The sequence below is a fragment of the Watersipora subatra genome, chromosome 10 (genome assembly GCF_963576615.1).
Source record: "Watersipora subatra chromosome 10, tzWatSuba1.1, whole genome shotgun sequence".
NCBI lineage: Eukaryota > Metazoa > Bryozoa > Gymnolaemata > Cheilostomatida > Watersiporidae > Watersipora > Watersipora subatra.
Window position 1 is genome coordinate 51,827,152 of NC_088717.1, and position 20,087 is coordinate 51,847,238.

General features: G+C 36.3%; 1 protein-coding gene across 1 annotated transcript; it reads left to right on the top strand.

Annotated features, from left to right (window-relative positions):
- The first annotated feature begins 218 nt into the window (after positions 1-218).
- Positions 219-19,257, top strand: LOC137406346 (PDZ domain-containing protein 11-like). Its single transcript, XM_068092917.1, has 7 exons — positions 219-305; positions 8,117-8,292; positions 10,061-10,147; positions 11,009-11,065; positions 15,943-16,041; positions 16,859-16,919; positions 18,810-19,257. The coding sequence occupies exons 2-7, from the start codon at positions 8,119-8,121 to the stop codon at positions 18,857-18,859; spliced, it is 528 nt and encodes a 175-aa protein (XP_067949018.1). The 5' UTR covers positions 219-305; positions 8,117-8,118; the 3' UTR covers positions 18,860-19,257.
- Positions 19,258-20,087: the final 830 nt, after the last annotated feature.

Genomic DNA, 20,087 nt, shown 5'->3' on the forward strand with positions numbered 1-20,087 from the left:
GATTACTCGTGGAAATTTGAACATTGTTTATTGGCCTGAGTACCATGCAAACTTATGTAAATCTCTTAGGTTTTTCACGCTACACACTAAAACTATTAGATTGCAAGCTTTTACGTGATCTCCTATATAAAACTAATACAATTTCATGGTAAAACATTTAGACAAAGTTGCAAATTTGTGTCGCTTCAATGGATCAAATAATTAGTCTACTTTTTTCGATGTAGTAATAAAACATTCTATTTATAGCGTTTTATAAAACGATGAAAGCATTTTAAAGGCTATGATTGCATATTGGTGTTTTATTTGTTCGTTTCTATTTTTTTTTTCAATTTTACGTCGTTTTGCGGCCTTGTTTCATGTCTCGCTATGATGATGAAATCTTTATTTACTTGCTAATCGGTTTATTACGTTTTGCCTCTACTCTGGCATTGGGATGCTTATGTTTGAAAGCTTACGTTTATAACTAGTATAGTCAAGAATGTATTATTTCGTCAAAATGATTTTGCGCATAGTGTTTTTCCGAAGACTTCTATCAGTAGTCCACTTACTAGCTAGTTTGAAGATGTTGCTCTAGTTAGGGTTGCTATGGGTGTATATAGAATAATTATGTTATGTATGACTAATCCGAATTCACACACAACATCGCGTTGAATTTGTTTTGTTATATTTTTTCTTTTTTTACTTAGGTTTAGCTTGTGCACTTTTGCTGAGCTTGTGGGAACTTATTTGATTATTACTGGCTCAGGTACTAATGAAAGTGTTAAGCTTTTGTAAGCAATGCTGATATTTATGTACCTGTAAAAGTTAATTCATTATTCTGTAAGTCCAACAATTAAAATAGACAACTAACAAAATTCTAAACAATAATATTAATGACAAAAGGTTTGACTAGCTAATGATTGGTACATCCTTACTCCAACAGTCGTCCGTGTTTGTTTGCTCAGTTCCAATACGGCTGTTAGTCTCGACAGTCAAACTAGAGTCATAACAGTTTATAGGTAAAGAGTTTCAGCAGGTTGTGGGAGAAAGAGATTCCACAGGCAGGAGAGAGAGGCTCCATATCATGCAGCATGGAGAACCCCTAAGCAGGCCCTCGGAAAGAGAGAGAGAGCTCTGCAGGCCATTAGAAAAGAGAGCGGCTGAGTCATTTGAGCAGTTCTCTTTTATAGTTGTCTAGCATGTAGAAAGACTATCCTGTGGGGAGTAGGTTGAGTGTTAAGGCTCTGTGCTTTATGTCAGGTGTGTTAAGATATCTGGTTTGCGCAAGTCTAGACAAGTTAGCTTAGACAAGTAGGGTGGACCGGGTGACTTACTCCTGGTATCTAGGTCGAGTCTGATAGCGGATGACAGATCTGTATATTTGTAATCATCTGATTCGTCTCCCATGTTTCTTTAGTGGTTCTTTGGCAGGGTGATTAACTCATTTTCTGTGATGGATTCCTACCGCTTTGAAGTTTCAAATTTGTTTTTTGACATTCTATAATTATTGGATCTTTTGCTGTCTTTGGCATCTTGCTGCTTGTCTTTATTCTTTGGAGTTGTCTATTCTTTGTCTATTACTTTGGAGTTGTTATCTTGTGGTTTGGCTTCACTTTCTGTTTGTATCTGCTTTTTGTAATATTTTCATAAATACAGTGTCGTCTGAAAGAAAATTTAGACAAAAGGTGATAAGTGCTTGAGGTTTTGCTTCCTTTTCGTTGTCCTTGTGGTTCTCCGCTATTTTTTTCTCATAAGCATCTCTGTCCAACATTATATTGCTAGACATCTCAACTAAAAAAGAGCATACCTTCCCATTATGGATACTGGTCAAACTACTTTTAAGCACCTTCACTCGCCTCAACAAGACTTCCACTTCAGATTTCAATGAATCGGATATTTTTGTGTGGCTTAAATTTCGCCTCCTCCATTAACACCTCATCTACCACTTTTCCATAGTCCCTGTAAGAAGCATTACTAGCAGCATGGTAGGCTGGTCTAAAGAACCCTTTGCGGTACTGCCAGTGACAGATACTGCTGCCTCTCCACCAGGGTTAGCTCGGTTTAAACCAGCCGAAAAAACCGGTTTTCTCATTATGTTTTTGTGAAAAACATAATATTTCAAGCTTCTAGTGGTTCATGTGCGGTAGAAATGCAATTATATGTCATTATCAGCTGTGGAAATTTATTTAGGGCACAGTAATAAAGTGATGGCAAAGCTCAAGTTGAAACTACATGAAATCCTAGCACAACAACGAATTGGCGAATTTCATTTTCAATTGCTTTTATCAAGTGATGGAAGTGATCATTAAATCTCTTTAATGATGAAATATAAAAACCATGTTAAATATACTAATTCAATCATCGTTTCTAATAATGAATGAATACTTTCTCAAGTCTGGCCAGTAAGAAAGATTACTTATAATTAGAAATCGAAACAAAATCTTTTTGTGCAAAATCTTTAAGTTTGCAAACTAATATTTCATTTATTGGGCACAAGCCAAAGTAGTTGGATTGTTAGAATTCAGTTTATCAAGTTTTTTTGTGTTTTAAAAAGTTAGTGTTGCCTCAAATTTCCAGCATGTCTTGCAACCAGGATCCCATTTGGCAGTTTTTCACTCGAACTGCAAAAGGCAAAGGTTTTAAGGCAAAATGTAATAGGTGTGTTGTCGTAACGTGAGGTCACGCAGATAGGCTTAAGGCTCACATAGCAAAATGTCAAGTTGAAAACACCAATTTAGACAGTGATGCTAGTACTCAAGTGATAGAAGTTGAGTCATCTGCCACTGCTCCAAATTCTGCAATGCATCTGCATTATGCTCTGCTCTACACTACCACACGTCAAATCACTTGGATTAAATTCCTACTTATACATAGAGCTGTATATAAAATATTCACTTTATGTGATAAGATTTCTGCTCTGTATTTCATCAATCATGTTTGATTAAAGACTCATTCCGCAATTTCCATGTTTGTTCTCTTTTTTCCCCATAGCAACTCCCACAGTACCATCTTTAACAGATGATTCCATATATGTATGTTCAATACCCAATCATGCAGCTATAGTAAGTGATGTTAATCAGACTTAACATTTCAAAAGCTTTGGTAAAATTATAAAGACCGGTTTAAACCAAAATAACCTGTTTTTTTTTATAAAAACCATGGTATTTCCAAGCCTGCTCTCCACACACTGCTTTTCCTATTATGTCCCATAAACACATTCACCTCACTGGTGCCTTGGGCTGTCCTCTTCTGAGTGCTATTTCTCTACCACTGTCATTGTGCTAGTTTTCAATATATTTTTCTCATACTTCACTTCCTCTACTCATCACTCCCCCGGTTCCACTAGTCCACAATTTTGGACCTGTGCAGTTTTATCAACATCGTGCTCCCTTGCAGACTTATTTGTCAAGTTTTGCAATTTGACATCATCTGAAACACAACAAGTTAACCCAGCAGTAATGGGTTTTGGCAAAAACAACCCAACTAGCTTAAAGATGTTATTGCGCCAATTTTTAGTTGACTTTAACAGAAAGTATCGATGTTTTTCTATCATTTGAGATGTTCTTTGTTGTTTTAGGCGATCTCACTATCACAATATTTAAAGATTAAAATGACAAAAGTTGATCGCGGTGATAATGCTAAAAAAAGATGTGCCCAGACTTGCCTAAAATGATGTATATAGTGAGACAGCCTGTCTCTATCTCTCGTGTTCAAATCGGCTATTACGATAAAAGTCTAGTCTTACGCGCTCTATTGGCATATATTTTATTTTGTATTTGCTTATGGTTGCTAAAATAACATTTTAAATTTAGCTTGTCTCTTGTCTATCCATGTCTTGCTTCTCATACCGACTGTTTCTCACAAAACCAGTACTCCTTCTAGTCTTATACCCGTTCATCACTGCTGTCTCCATAGTTCTTTCTAATGTCTCCAGAACTACCCAAGGAGAATGTCTACCTCCCAAATCATACCCTCGATCACTACCTCTAGGGTACGGTACTACGCATGACTGCTTTCTTTTGGCACCTTAGCTACCTCCTTAATCTCACTTCTCAAGCCATGTCTACTACGTTCTCTTTTCAAGAATCTGTCTGAATTACTCACCATCTCATGAGCCTTCAATACCTCATTCAACATAGTCGTTGTCAAATCGGCATTCTTCATCGAGTCCCTACTCACTCATTTATCTGGCAAATTATTAACTCCATAACTAGAGCAAACTTGACTCTTATCAGCTTTATTGGCTACCTCCACATATCTACTCAAACTTTCAACTCATAGTAAAAACTATCATTTTTACCAATTGTTTAGCTGCGAGGAATTTATTTTCCTTCATAAACGTGCCCTCCTATCTGCCATAATGCTCCTGCACAATCTCCACAGCCTTTTCATAAGTGGAATTCACACCATCTAAGTAAAACCCTGCACCTTTCAACATTCTCCTACCACTGTGCCCAGTAGCTCTCAGTAATGGCACTAACTTTGCTTTACGCCTCATAATGGGTCGTCTAGTACTACCTTCACTTTTATAACTTCTCTCATCTGCACTCTCGATACGCAAATTCATCTCCTCTACAAATCACTCCCACAAACCATCTCCACGCTTGCTAAAAACCTGCTTTTGATAACTGAACTCTATTTCTTGCACCATCACAACACGATTTATTCTGCACCTTTTTTTCTCATACTTCTAATTCTCACTTTACACTGTACCTTTTCACAAACATATGTTTAAAAGTCTCACAGCACTGACACCTTGCTTTCCCCGACACCTTACCTTCTACACATCATGGTACTTCACCTGCATGCTTTTTAAAGGGTACTGACAAATGTTACACTTAATGCACCACTAGTAACTGCATTCATTTGTTAAAGAATTGAGAAAGCATAATATTATTATGCTTTATTAGTTATCTTGAGGTGTTGACTGATGTTCTAAAAAAGAATCAAGGAGATTGACCCACCAGAAGCTGAGATATAGCCAGCCAAACATAGGTCTACCTAATAACGAATCAGAGGAAAAACCCTTAGAAAATCCTGAATATTGTGACGTATGAAATCGACTTATTGGACATGTGCCGGAGTTGCGCACCCTTACCGCCGTTACGTATAATGATTGCTTTGGCTACGAGATGTCAAACGCTTTTCGCGTTGGTAAAGAATTTACAGACTAGCTTTGGTTTCTCAGTAAAATCAAGCAAATATTGTGTGGTAAAGGCAGTTGCCCACAACCCCTCGCCATGATTTTGCAAAACAGAAAAGCAGATTTTGACTATTGTGCTTCAAATTTTAACTCGATCTCCATGGATTTGCTCCGAAGATCTTCTGTTCAACGAACAGCGCGTGTATAGTCTATATTATGCGATATCTGCGATTTCCAGTTTGTTTAGAATAGAAATGGGAATGTGAATTTCAGTTCATTCATCATCTTTCTACTGTGTACCTGCTGCAGCATTCAGTTGATTTTCATGATTATCGTCACTATTAACTGACTGTAAGTTCACTATAGCCATAATTTTAAAAAGAATAACTTGACTGTGCTGCTCTTGCTGTAAGAAAAGAAAACGATAACTTTTGATTTGATTTTTCTATTTATCTATTATCTTATCTATGATTATTATTTATCCCACGACCAAACGAGCGGATGCGAAGTTTGAGAGTTTTTATGATAAATGCATGTGCACACAACTTATGACAATTATTCATCAACAATGAGACGAACCCTTGTACCGAAATCTCATCAACAAATTTAACCATCGTTTTGTAAAGTCGTTAAAGTATAATAACAATACAAAACACATTTAAGGCTATTTAAATATGTTACCAAGTCTTTGTAAATTGTCAAAATTTTCTTAAAACTTACCCATCTGAACGGATTATACACGAATAAACAGATTTATTTGGCCGAAAATTGCCACAAAACGCTTGAAAAGCTCGGTTTAATAAAAGTTAAGACCGGCCTACGATATGCCAATAAAGCCATGCAACAGATAGTAGAACTATTTAGCAGTGCGCATTTCACGAGAAAACCTTGCTAATTTCACCAGTCTATGGCCTTGTTTACTTGTAATCGAATTTATTTGAAGGTTTCTGTAATAAACGTAGACCGTTTGAGGCGTAGACCGATTTACAGGTATGAAATTGTGGTACACAGTTTATCAGCCTGTTTTTTTTGTCCAATCACCGAAGGTTTTATTGAACTATTTAAAACGCTAGCCGAAATTCTTCACAACTTATGTACAAGCTAGGGCCGAACTACAATGCCCTTTTATGACGAGGCATTCCTCTCGATCTAGCATGGGGTTTGACAATACACAAGAGTCAAGATCCTACCATGGCTAAAGCTGTCATTGATATAGGCCACCACGGAATGACCGCTGGAATATCGTTTGTTGCTCTCTCTCGAGTTCGAAACATCAATGACTTACTTGTTAACAACTTCGCTAGGGAGCATATCACTCGATTAGCTATCAATGACCAAATCTTACAACCCAAAAGAGAGGAGACTAGACTGCGCGACATTTAACAGATACTGTATACTTATAACAGATATTGTAATATCAACAATTAACCAATTACTTGTATACCTGGTTTCAACCCAACATTACCTCCAAAATAAATTGTTAGCTTCACCTTTTTAGAGTCGTGCTCCCTCAAATTTATTTTATATCATCTCAAACAAGTCTCATTTACACTATACTCTGTCAATTCCTGCTGAGAACTACTTTTTCAACAATCAACAGTACCCTTTCTTTTTTCCGTTATCACTTTGGTCGTGGGCTGTATGACAGTGGAATTTCTAGTGATTAATATAATAATCATAATGCATATTATACAAAATAATAATATAACTGTGTATAGAATAGATGATGTAACTAATATAATTTGTAGAAAATTCCAAATGATAACCGAGATTGATGATTGATTTAATTGATTCCATTTATTAGCTAGAGTTAAAAAAATCTGAACAGCGCTAAATATGAGTCTGAATAGGGAAGCTAAGTGGGAGAACAACAAAACTGAGCTGAACTAGCAAGATAGCGAAATGTTGCAAAATAAAAAATGCGTGTAATTATTTCATGCTAAAACTAATTTACATGTCAGAGGGACTGGTTCGGAATTCTCAGAGCAATGATTGTTAGGCCCAATTTGATTGTTCTATACTTCCAGGGATTAAACCAATTAAAACGCTGTGATTGTTATAGGAGAGCGCATTAGTTGGCTTAATTGACCAATGGCACACAAGTCGATTTCATACGTCATATATTGATGCTAATATGGTGATTACCAAAAAACTTATGTTTTTTGGTAGACCTGAGTTTGGCTGGCTATATCTCAGCTTCTGGTTGGTCAATCTCCTTGATTCTTTTTTTAGAACATCAGTCAACACCTCAAGATGAATAATAAAGCATAATAATATTATGCTTTCTCTATTCTTTAACAATCACAAAAAATGGAAGTATCGCAAGCTGTGCCGTGTTGTATGAAAAGAGGTACTTACATGTAGATGTATCATAGCAAAGAAGGCTGTCTTCTCTTCTACCCGCTTTTATGCTGCGTTATACCATGTAATCCCCAGGCTTTGTCCGCCTATCGTAACTGCCGTGACAACCCGCAACTGCTGTGAACTCAGACGTCAAAATAGCCTGAGCCCCATAAATCCTATCATACAACACTTTTCAGTCACTTGAGGCTGTTATTGCCTACATTGTTGTAGCACTGCCTCAAGTTTCATACCCATGCAATGGCTCCATTGTTTCTATTTCTTCTACTTATATTTTTTAAGATCAACCTTGAAGTTCCTTCCTCCTGAAGTATATTCATCAACATTACCATTACCTTGGCAATGAAATAATACAACTGTTTAGTGTTGCAATTTATTGTTTGTTTTTTTGACCCTTTAATTGTGAGAATATCCACAAGAAGCAAATTAAGATCTGATTTTAACACCTAATCATCTCCCCAATCATTCACCTTGTAAGGTTTTGGAATTATTGCGTATATACTTTTTCTCTGTGCTTTATTGATACACCTAATAATCCTTCGCGGCACCAAAGACTACCGGGTGCTGTCTGGTTTGAGTAAGACCTTCAACACATGCTCATAATTCACCTTGTTTCTTTCTGTTGTTATGCAGAGATGCAGTACGATTCCTACCGCCAGCAACCTCCAAGATACCCTACTGACCAGACTTACTCTTATGATGCAGAATATCGTGGGCGACAAGAGTACCAACCTCCACCTCAAGAACAACTTCCTGTAGTCCAGTTGCCTGCTTATGAGCTGCCTCCAGAGTTTGTACCCAGATCAGAGGTCAGCCCATATGCTATTAGAGAGATTACCATATATGGAGTTTGCTTATTTTCAGATTTGTCAGATAATTCTATTTAGTATCTTTAGTTGTCAGCATAAGTCTATGTATCCATCGTTTTTTTTGCCGTCTTCAAGCCGTTTGCACATGGGCTCGTTCACGAAAAAGCTGCCATATTTGTAGAAAACGATTGTTTTCTTTTATTTAATAGTACCTTTTGGTGTTGTTTTGATATTATAATAAAAAAATTGAAAACAAAAGCATCGTTTTTAAAAGTTCATTGCAAAAGCTTCGTGTTTTTAACGATAAAGTTGTCTATAAAGATGGCCGACAACGATAAAATGACGTCACGAAAAAACAAAGGATTGATCCTAGTTATTTAATATTGTAGTCGCTGTCACAAACTCCTTGAGTTAGGTTTATTGTTTTTTTCTAGCTAACGTTAGTGCAGCCACCTGGTTGTCTTCATACTGTCTACATGTTTTTTATCCACTTCGCCACTACCATTCCTGGTAATTTTCCACTGTTATATCCAGTAAGAACCGGTTTGATGTCCTCGCTATTACCACTTAGTATCCTCTGTTTTTACCCTTTCTTTTCTTGTTGGTCAGTTGGAGTTCAGCTGAGCTACAGACTGGTTGTATAATAAATGCTTTATTGTATCACATGAAATATCTCTATAAATAATACTATGTACATTTGTAGCCGAGTATATCATGTTATATGTCATCAGCACAAATATACTTTTGTTTTCAACGTTTGTAAGATGAGTCATTGATGGGCTATATCTGCATTTATAAAAGTTGATAACGTTATGTCCAAAGAAGAACTTTCAATTTATTCTTTTTCTAAACATAACTGGGTGGTTTTGATAAAATATGTCAGGTTTTTAGAGACAATTGAGTAAAGCTAAAATTTAGTTGAAATTAGTTAAGATGCACGCATAAATCATATGTTGCATAAATCATAAATCACTTTGCATCAGCTAGCGTTAATAAAATAGAAATGGTTATGAGCGGGTGGACAACTCCAATAATAGCTCTGCAAATCAGATACTAATAAGCTTGGTTATTAGCAAGCGGATGGAGAGAAATTTTGAGAAGAAGTTCCAGTTATTTGATTACAAAAGTGATAATATCATGGATAGTGCTACGTACCTCTTAATGCATTTCTGCAGGTTCTCTCATTAGTATTCAGCTGAGCTCTTAAAAAACAATCTTATTTCCATGAGTAAACTGTTAGAATTTTTTGATCAATGATGTGCATGTTTGTGTTAGCGTCTATGTGCAGTCTGTCTTTGCTTAAAAAATCTTGCAATCCTTGAAGACTGTTATCATGTATTGGAGGGTTGTATTTTGTAGTATCTAGTCGGTCTTAATAATAGATAGTTCCAGATGTAAGTTTAATCAATAACGGATTTATTTATAATTCGCCATTTATAAGCAGGCGGTAAAACTAACCATCGGCGGTCAATAATCCCGATCATATGACCATAATAAGAGAATAACTCCAGCATATAAGTATGTACATAAATCGTATTAGAGTTTCTTGACTGAACACTAAATTTTTTCTGTTTCATCTATTCATAAGTTAAGGTTTGATGTTAAGATTATCTTGTGAGGTCTGAGTGATTTCTTCTTTAGATGGCAGGTACCTCAGTACAGATCGTTTCATTCTATGTGCTTGACACTCAGATAAAATAAGTCTGGGTAGAATGCAGCACTAATCTTTTACATGTAAGTTTGCCTTATAATATGGTATGATCTGCAGAGGAGGTTTCACCCGGAGTACTCTACTGACCTGCAGAACTTCCGGAACAGGACAATACACTTACAGAGGAACAAACCTGCGGATCAGGTAGGGTGGTGATTTTGCTCTCCTGCAACTTTTACACAATAAATGCCTGCTAGAGTTGTGTCACCTTGTTGTGTACAAGTAGTGCCAGCATCGGTTATTTCAGGAGTCATTATTTCATCTTGTTTAAACATCAGCTCTCAAATTTTCAAAGATGAATCGAGAGAAAGCACTTTTTGGAATTTCTTGTATGGCACGCTGTTGTATTCTATCTTAATACCTGGTTAATGTCTGTCAGATACGGAACTGGTATTTTGTTTAACGTGTTAATTTTTTGCTAATTTTATAGACTTGAGTACAATGATACTCATTTCTCATCCATGTGTTGCCCAATAAGTTAGTTTTTCTTAAAAATAAACTTAAGCAAAAATTTAGTAGATTTTGTCAGAAAGTATCGGTATTTTTCTATCATTTGCAATGGTTGTTAATGTTTGAGGTGATCTGACTGCCAGAATGTTTCAATATTAAAATCGGCAAAACTTGATTGTGGTTAAAACACTCAGACCAAGGGAAAGTACAATTATGACGTATGTACAGTAGTTGCAAAGAGACTGACAGAATAGAGACGCGTAAAACTACTACTTAAATACAATAGCTGATATCAACTGTAGATCAGCCATTATCAAGTTTTGTAGATTTTAACCTTGAAACATCTTGGCAGTCAGATCGCCTCAAACATTAAAAACAATTGCAAATAATAGAAAAATACTGATACTTTCTGATAAAATCTAGTAAAATTTTGTGTAAGTCAATTTTCAATATTACAAATGCATGTTATGTCTGAAGCTTAGTCAATCTTCAGCTACTATAACTAAAATCAATCATTATTGGTTTTTTGTCAGTTTTGTCAATTTTGTTTTACAGCTTGGTTTTAATGTAAGAGGAGGAGCTGAACACAAATGCGGCATCTTTATTTCCAAGGTGAGCACATTTGCATGTATATCATTAAATGACATTATCATCAGCTGTAGTCAAGCTTTGACAGGAATGTTTGCTTATCATCAGATAAAATCGCTCACCACCTGCTTACAAGTGTCCCTAACTACATAGTTCTTACAACATTCCCATTTTTCAGCAAGTGTCACCAACTGTCAACAAGTGTCACTACCTCTCTGCACATGTGACCATTTCAGCAAGAGTCGCCAACTGTCAACAAGTTCCCCTTTCTGCGTTTTTGCTATTGGAACAAGAGTAACCAGCTTTCAGCAAGTGTCACTAGGCCACTGTAGGCGTCGCTAAATGTCACACAGTAGCATCAAATTCCTAATGGTGGTACTTTGCAATTGCTTCTTCATTTTAACTGGTCATGAATCTTCACCAAAATAGATTGACAGAATAAAGAATGTTGACAAATACGTATACACAAATTGGATGAAACATTGCTGGCACGAGCATTACCTAAAAGATTCATTTTTTAACGTTTCACTAGTTGCTGTCATGCTGGTAACTCACTTTCATTTGTTTCCATAACATCTTCAGTTGCTGGAGGTTCACATTCGACAGCCTCAGTTCCTAGTTCTATTTCACCTATCTTCACTTTCATGTATTGCATAGCTTCCGCGCTGTCATACTGTTTTGACACAGCGTTCATAGCCTCAGACTTACTCTTTCTTCTATCGTCTGGTTTCGCAGTTTTTTTATGTTTTCTATGGCTGAACTGGTCATAATACGATGCCTCAAACATTCTTTTCTTAGCATTGCTACTTCCTGTTGTAAGTCTGCTTGTACCAGTTTCTATGGGTGGCAGTTTGCTGTGCTCTTGCTTGTCTACTACAGCACTCGAAGCACATTTTGTTGGACGGTCCAACCCTTTGTCATCAAGTGGACTGGTATCCATTTCGCCGCTTAAGGCCGTCTTCTGACTCTCTTCTTGTGAGAGTTTTTGTGGTTTCTGTACATCAGATGGATTATGTTGATATTCTATGCTAGGTGGTGCATTTAATCTGTTCGTACCGGTCAACCGCTGCCGCATTCGCTGTCTGACACTGTGGTAGAGCTGCATCGTTTCTTTCGTGTGTTTTTCTGTCATGAGTTTTGATATCATTAGAGCTGTCATTTTGTGGGATGGCTCTTTTGGTAGTGTGTTTTCAACTTTGGTCAGTAGTGGCCATGGGCTATTTGCATTAATCTCACTACCTGCACCGTTTACAATCTGTTCTACATCACAGTCATTTTCACGGCTGTTAGCACTTCTGCTACTGCCCCCAGGAGTAGCTATATGAGAACCAGAACTATCACAGATCAACTCTGTTCGCTCATCATCAGTGTTATTTTTAGTTTCTTTACTACCACTCTCGACCACTCCTACTCCGCTTGTTGTCGTCATCTTTGCAGGTGACGATTTTGCCTTTCTCCTGCCAGGTTTAGCTTGACAGTCGTCAGGCAGTGTCTGCAGGTACTCTGTCGTAATTTTTGGCAGTCTTTTCACTAGAGTTCCTGGCACTAGTGGCTGGTTGTTATAGTACTTTCTCATCATACTTAAAAAATCAATACTATTGCTAGAAGGTGACGAAATGACCTGACTCTTTCCAGCGTCTAGGTTTAGGTTGATCTGATGAACATCACAGCTCTTACTGATTGTCTTTCGTGAAGTTTCTTTTGTTAGTTTGTTGTTTGATTGGTCAGTATTATAATGTCTTACTGTTTTGAGGTTGTCGATGTTTCCATCTGAAAACTGAAATACTTCACAGACTGCTGTATGTACGGTATGCTGCTCTGCGTGTGTCATCATTTTCTTTTTTCGATTTTTATATTGCTGGACATTGATTGGGTTTAGTTTTTTGGTCTTGATGTCAGGCTCATCTAAAAATGATGAATACAGACGCTGTATTTAAATGAATGGCATGGTTGGATTACCTGCTTCTCAAAAGTGTAACTTTAAGCTGGTGTACAAACATGGACTAAACATGTGCTTCATCTATGCCTTCTTGTTTTTTTTGCATGACGTAATTTTGACTGGCTTGCTGGTTTCAGTCTAACTAAAGTCCCACCAAGTTGAGTTAAGACAAATCTCTTACGATGGACGATTGACTCACCTTTTTTGTAATTGCTAAGTCGGCTTTCTATCATCTGAGGTAGTCGGACTATCAGTTCTCTGACATTCCTCTCTTCAACTTCCGTGTGTGGCGGCTCTTCCAGGGAATCTTGTTTCACATCTTTAGCCGAGCTGGCCACAACAGCTTTGCTGAGAGTCATATCGTCAAATAGATGTCCCGTGTCTGCCTTGTTTATTCCAAACACCGTTGTGATGTGAGAAGCATTTGTCATTTTTGAGTTTGTTTTTAGATCAGCCATGTCTACAGAAAAAATAGATCAATATATGTATTACGGTTCTTTGTAGAAGATCTGTAGCTTCAGTACGGCTCATTTAGTTAATAAAATTGTGTTTCTGGTGTAATCAGATTTTGAGGTTGATGCAAGGTACCAAAACGATTCAATCAACTTTGCTGCCACTGCCACTAATCTGAACAGCTTTTGGGGATGGTTACAAACTCCACAAAAAATTTTCTTATCTGGCAGCTCGAGGCTGTAGTCTTCTCTGTTATGTTTTGCTTGCCAGTTTAAAGCTACTGCTGCTATAACTGACAACGTATTCTCAACACAATATGCCTGATGCTCAAGTCTATAATAAATTATTCCCTAGTTTCTATGATTACCAGTACCTTTTATGCTCAAAGATCGCACTGAAATTTTCTTCTATTTAGCAGCCTTTAGCAGTAGTGAAAAGCACTCAAAGCGTTAGACATATTTATTGACTGTAAGAACTTGAAGTAAACAACCTGAATAATATTTCACGTGTATCATCTATTTCTTCTCTCATTGAAAGTCGTAACGATACTCCTGTGTCTGGGTAAAATTTGAAAGCTGTTTTCATTTTAACTGTAATAAGTTTTTTCGTCTGTTTTCTGCATAGATATAGTAAACCCTTTTACTATATCTATGATTTTCGGCAACTACTACTACTTATTCTAAACTCTTCACTCTATTTTTAATGCCATTCTAACAAAGACTATACACTTATTAGCCTTGGAACAGTTTGCAGTACATGTATTATAGAAAATCTATAGTCTAAAATTGAAGTCTGTTTTAACTCTCATATTTCTCTAAACATACTTACCTTAACTCCACTGATTTTGAGTGATGATATAGACTACTGTATCGCCTTGGTGAGGCAATAGATGTTATACACATCAATAAATAAATAATGAATGTGTAATACGCGAGCTCTTTATGCAATAGAAAGCATGTATAATATGGCTGCGCGAGATCAATGGCCATTTCGTTGTATTGTTTTATATCTCACCGCTAGCTCTTTAGAACAAAAGGCCTTCCTTCTTCAATGGCTCAGCTCGATATCTTATACCACCGTTAGCTCTTCAGAAATCAATTATTACTCTCGCCATTGTCTTCTCGTGCTGACAGCGTGAGACTGACAATACCTTCCTTTCTTGACACCATTCAGAGATCCAGTAGAGAGTGAATTTCTTTTGGTTTTGTTATTTGAGAAATATCGATGGTTTATATAGAGACTGACTACATATAACTAGGTTTGTGTAGTCATAGCTATTCCTTTATTGGTAAAACTTTGTCTAAGTCTTCATCAAGAGCCTCTTTAACTGATGACTGGTGATGCAAATAGGAAAGTTTTCCTTGTCGCTAGACAATCTCAGCAAAATTGATAGAAGAGAGACTATTTGGGTCATGTTAAATCTATCCAATCACTGATCGCATTGTTTTTAAAAGTAAGAGATTTCCTCTAACTAGTGACGTTAGGTTTTTTTGTCTAATTTCTCCGTACAAATGTGTCATGCTTTGAAAAACTTCAAATTGCTTATTTTGCCATCAAATCTTTGTTCAAATTTTGTTTCACCGGCTGCAAAATTTGTGTGTCAACGCAATTTTTAGTAAATGTTTGACTGTCATCATCATCATCGAATGGTTCCGCTTATTTAAATTTCTGTCTTTCAGCCAGGGCGTTTGCTGTATATCAGCAATCTCCAGTATCTATTCTGTTTAAAGGTTTTAGCTATAGCGGTGTCTATGCCTGTCTTTGAATGTTTTATTTTTCCATATGATTTTACGGGCTCCTCGACTGCTGTACAATTCTTAATAAACACATAACATTGTATATGAAGCAATCTCTCCAAGACCGAGTATGGTGTCTGCAGACGCTGTGCTTGTTTTAAAGAGCGTTGTTGTACAAACAGTGCCTCATTGATCTTGGCTGGACACGTCGAAGCCCTGTGACAAGGCAACCTTTACAAATGGAGATATTTCTAGTTGCAGAATTCAATTTAAGGTTGGATGTCATTCTTGCCACCACCAGCGGCCAATTTTTGGAATCAAAATTTACCTGCTGTTTGTAGGTCAAGCGATCTAAGCCACTAGGCTATCGCATGGTATGACACACATCTGACCAACTAGCTCCGCCTCAATATGCGTGTATTCTCTTAATACACTTTTACGGTCGGCTTGATATTTTTGAAGCATCTATTCCTTGTTTAGTGAGTTGTTGTACTAAGTTAGCTCATTGCTGTTGATGAGCTGAGGCTTTTTGAATTTAGAAATCTGACTTTGAATATAAGAGTACTTTATCATTTTTGGGATTAATGTTTATATAATATTATATAAATATTATAATTATATATTATAATTATATTATAATATTTAGGCTGCTTTAAATGTTCTCTCTCTTTGTCTCTCTCTCATCTCTTATTTCTTTTTTTTCTCTTCCTCTTCTACGCATCAGCCAGACTCTGCTGACCATAGAGTTTATTCTGTTATTCTAATATCGTCAGGTCACCCCAAGGACGGACGCTCACAAGGCGGGTTTACAGGAAGGTGATCAGATATTGTTTGTCAACGGTGAAAGTTTCCTTCACATAGACCAACATGAGGTATGTTCGTATTCGTCTATTCTGCTAATAAGTCCATCTCTAATTTAAAATTTAAATAATTTTTATATAATTTAAATAACAAATTAAATTTAATAAATATTTCAACTTTTAAATCTTGTTTGTTAGGGTAAAATTATGTGAAATGTGAGCAACCTAAAGAATACCCTGTATGCTATAAATAGCCTGAATATCTTTAATTTCCTAGTTTAGCCCATAAGTATGTCTGACTGTTGAAGCGCTGTTGGATTCCTGCTTAGCTTTTCATCTATATAAAAATTAATATTACTGTTTGTATTGTTACTATTTCAATTTATCTTTGACATGCTTGGTTATTGTTAATGTTGTAAGAGTTATGTTCCCGTCATAAACTCTCATGTGGGTGCACAAGTCTTTGAGAATAACCTAGTGTAGACCATTATGCTTGGTCATGGAAATTCCTTCAAGATACGCTCTTATGAAATATCAGGCGGTGTAGACAATGTCATTTTTAACTGCTATATTCCTCTAGTATGTCATTCATGAATAGCTTTTCAATGATACACGAATCTCCCTTACATAGTTGAATTCATAGCACTTTAGTTTTCATCTCCCAACTGCAGGCATATATACATGTATAGATACATTGTTATGTGAAGACAGCAAGTGCTGCTTCATAACTGTTAGTTAGCATCCACGGTTTTATAAATGGCCGATGAAGTAATAAATAACCTTGTCACTGCCTGCAACTGATGTCTCTGTTTTTACCCCTTGAATACCTGCATAACTCTAGCACAATTCGGCCATCCTTCAAGCTTTGGCCATGTTCGGTCTGTTGCAGGCCGTGAGAATACTGAAGAAGTGGGTTAATGTGGAGCTGATAGTGAAGTATTTTCCATACGGTAAGTTACATTGATCTCCCTCATCAGTTTCGCCTGTAGAAACTGCACGGCCAACTAAACTTACTTATGTTTGACATTACTTGACGGAGGTAAATGGTATGATGGTAATGTGATGGTAAACTAGGGGACCACATCATGTAAGTGAAATATCAATTTATGAATCCTTTAGATCATGGATTTGAGTCGGTTATAACAACACCTTGTAAACTATTCAAAACATCACTTTAGATGAATTACTCACTATTTTGCCTTACATTTCTGTCTTTTTTTATTCTTATTTTGTTTTATTTATTTTTAATTTATTATTATTTACTCCTTGTTTACCGCTGACTAAACATGCCTATTACACTCTCGTGTAATGTACCAAAGTTATTTTTGGCTAACAAGCCGAGACAATGGCTGTAGTAATGTGAAAAGTTTCTACGCACATCCAAGAGTACCTCATGAGAAAATAAAATTGTCAGTTAATGGAAACAAGATAGCAGACCATTCACGCGGTTTACTCGAACTTGGAGAGTAGTAAGTAGCGGATGGCTACTCAGGTTTGTTTAACCGTCATTACGGCAGCTTGTTAGCTGTGTGTGAACTCCATTGGCGAGTTACATATTATACTAACCTCTACATGTGAAAATTTAAATTGTGCCATTGCAGTACAATTGTAACCACATATTTTAAATCTTCAAAATTTGGTTATTGCAAAGGGCAATCGTTAAAACTTGTAAAGCCTAGAAATGTTCGCATGGACGTCTTGGAGTAGGATCTGCCTATACACACTCTCTTGGTTCGGTCAGACAAATTACCTTCGTGCGCTTCACTGATGTCTTTAATTTCGATATCTCATTTTTTATGTTTGTGCCAGCATTGACTATCGAGAAGTACTAGTATCGTCGCATTTCAAATGTTGATGGATAGGTTCTGCAGCAACAGTTATTTTTTATACACGCGTTTCTATGTACTATTTTTTATTGTTAATTCAATGTATTCGTAATTTTTATTTTTTATCAGTCTGTTTTAATCGTATCAGGATCAATGCATTTTTCATTGTAATAAAAACACACTTTATCTAGCCATTACTTTCTAATTATTTCACATTTAAACACCTCTACCCTGTTTTAGTTTTTTTTGTTTATTAGAACCGCACAAAACACTTTTCTCATGATATGAAGTTTAAAGGTTATGATGGTAAATGTCGTACATGTTAAATACAAATAAATTTTCTGTGCAAAGACGTTTTTATTACCCGCGCAACTCTGGGCATTCACCTAGCATTCCTATAAGAATACACAACTTTTTTTTAAATTCATTTCGCAACTCAAAAACCTCCTTTCTAAATATTGTAAGTAATTACACAGCATTATAACAAGTACATATTATATAAATGTTTAGAAACTAAAAGTGAAAATTAAAGTGCATGTAAAAGAACTAAAACAATAAATCAATAATCAATAAAGTGAGGTTTTATTGTTCCTCTAACTTAGAGACACGAGAAGGTAACTGTAACCTGTGCAATGCATTTGCTTAGTGGTAGAGATATGCTGGCATCACCTGTTCAAGCCAGTCAGTGTTTAAACCAGCTTAGTTTAAATACGTCTTATTAATTTTATGTGTTTGTGTTTAGTTTCATCTGACTGTTCGATTTCATTTACAAAAACTGTTGCTCTGCAAGATCTCTAACATTGTTCTTTGAAAATAACGTTAGGGTTTGTTTGCTGGAATTTCATATCGTATGTCGGAGAATTTACATGCTGTGACAGTTGTAAGTCGAGATTTTACTGTAATGAAATAATATAGCAGCTATTATTGTGTACCCACAACACTCTGGTTGTAAAGTCGCCTTTACTTAACCTCTACTGCTAAGTTACTAATAATAAAATGGTGTCAACTTTTTAGCATATGACAAAAGCTTTGACAAGTGTAAATCCAACCCTGCTTCAAGTTGAGAGAATTTCTACTCCATCATCCAGATACCTTTTCCAAACGTTCTTATAAAGACTGGTGTTCAGGCATCGGATCAGCATGGTATAAATATCTCATGTCGGAGGCCTGTTGAGAGAATAGTTTAACCTGCTGACATATTGGAATTTCCTTTTACTGACACACTGTTACTTGCTGTAGTAACTTGTCTCCATATTGTTAGTGTTGCAGTTGCTCAGAGAGTGTGATATTTCACACAACACTCCAATCTCTTTGCATTTTTGTATAACACATTTCAGCAAGGAATTTTGATATTTTGATTTTTCATCACTCAGCTTAGTTAGGTATATGAATGTATTACATTTTCCTTGTTTTTAAGCTACTGCATATTTTGTACCAATATATATTTTTGTAGAAGTCTGAATACTGGTTTTTTCATTCGATGAAGATTCCTGCAGCTTTGAATTGTCTTGAGAAAAGCGTTAAAAATGATCATTGTGAGTTCTTGACTCCCTGGTGTTTTGCAATCTTTTGCTGCATTTGATGTAGCCTTTGGTTCCAGGAGTCACCTCCACTTTGTCTTGTTGGCACTGAGCTGAGTGTGTATCAGGGGTCGGCTCCTCAGTTTTCCTGGAATTTTCTTTCCTGTCGGTCTGTTAATATTATATACGAAAGTGGAGAAGTCGTTGGCTGTTTGATGATAGGAAGTGCACTCAAAAGTTATTTTACAAATTTAATGCACTATGTGTGTCCAAAGAACCAGTGAATAATGCATACTTTGGGCTGATTTGATTGAAGAAAAAACTGATCTAATATCTATGTTCATAAGAAATGGCTAAGTTATGAAACCTTAACATTTTGAAGACATGCTAGACATCAATATTATTAGAACCATTATAATAAGGCTGTGCACCAAACATTAGATGGCGTTTTAGCACAACTTCTGACACTGAAGCTGGCATGAATTATTTCAGACAAGCAAGGCAGTGATGTAACTGACAGATACACCTATTTTTTGCTAGAATTCAACATTTGGAGCTTTTGCAATATTTTATAATAGTTACACAATCATTGAGCAAAATGGTGCCCAAGGCTAGTTGATAAATTTTCTGAAGAGTACATTAATTGAAAAGGAGTAATATTAGGTACAGGAGGTTTGTTGTCTATTACCTTTGCCCAAGTTGAAGACTAGCAGTTTCTTTGATGCCGAACATACTCTCTAGACTGCTGAGTTGTCTACTCTTATTAACATTT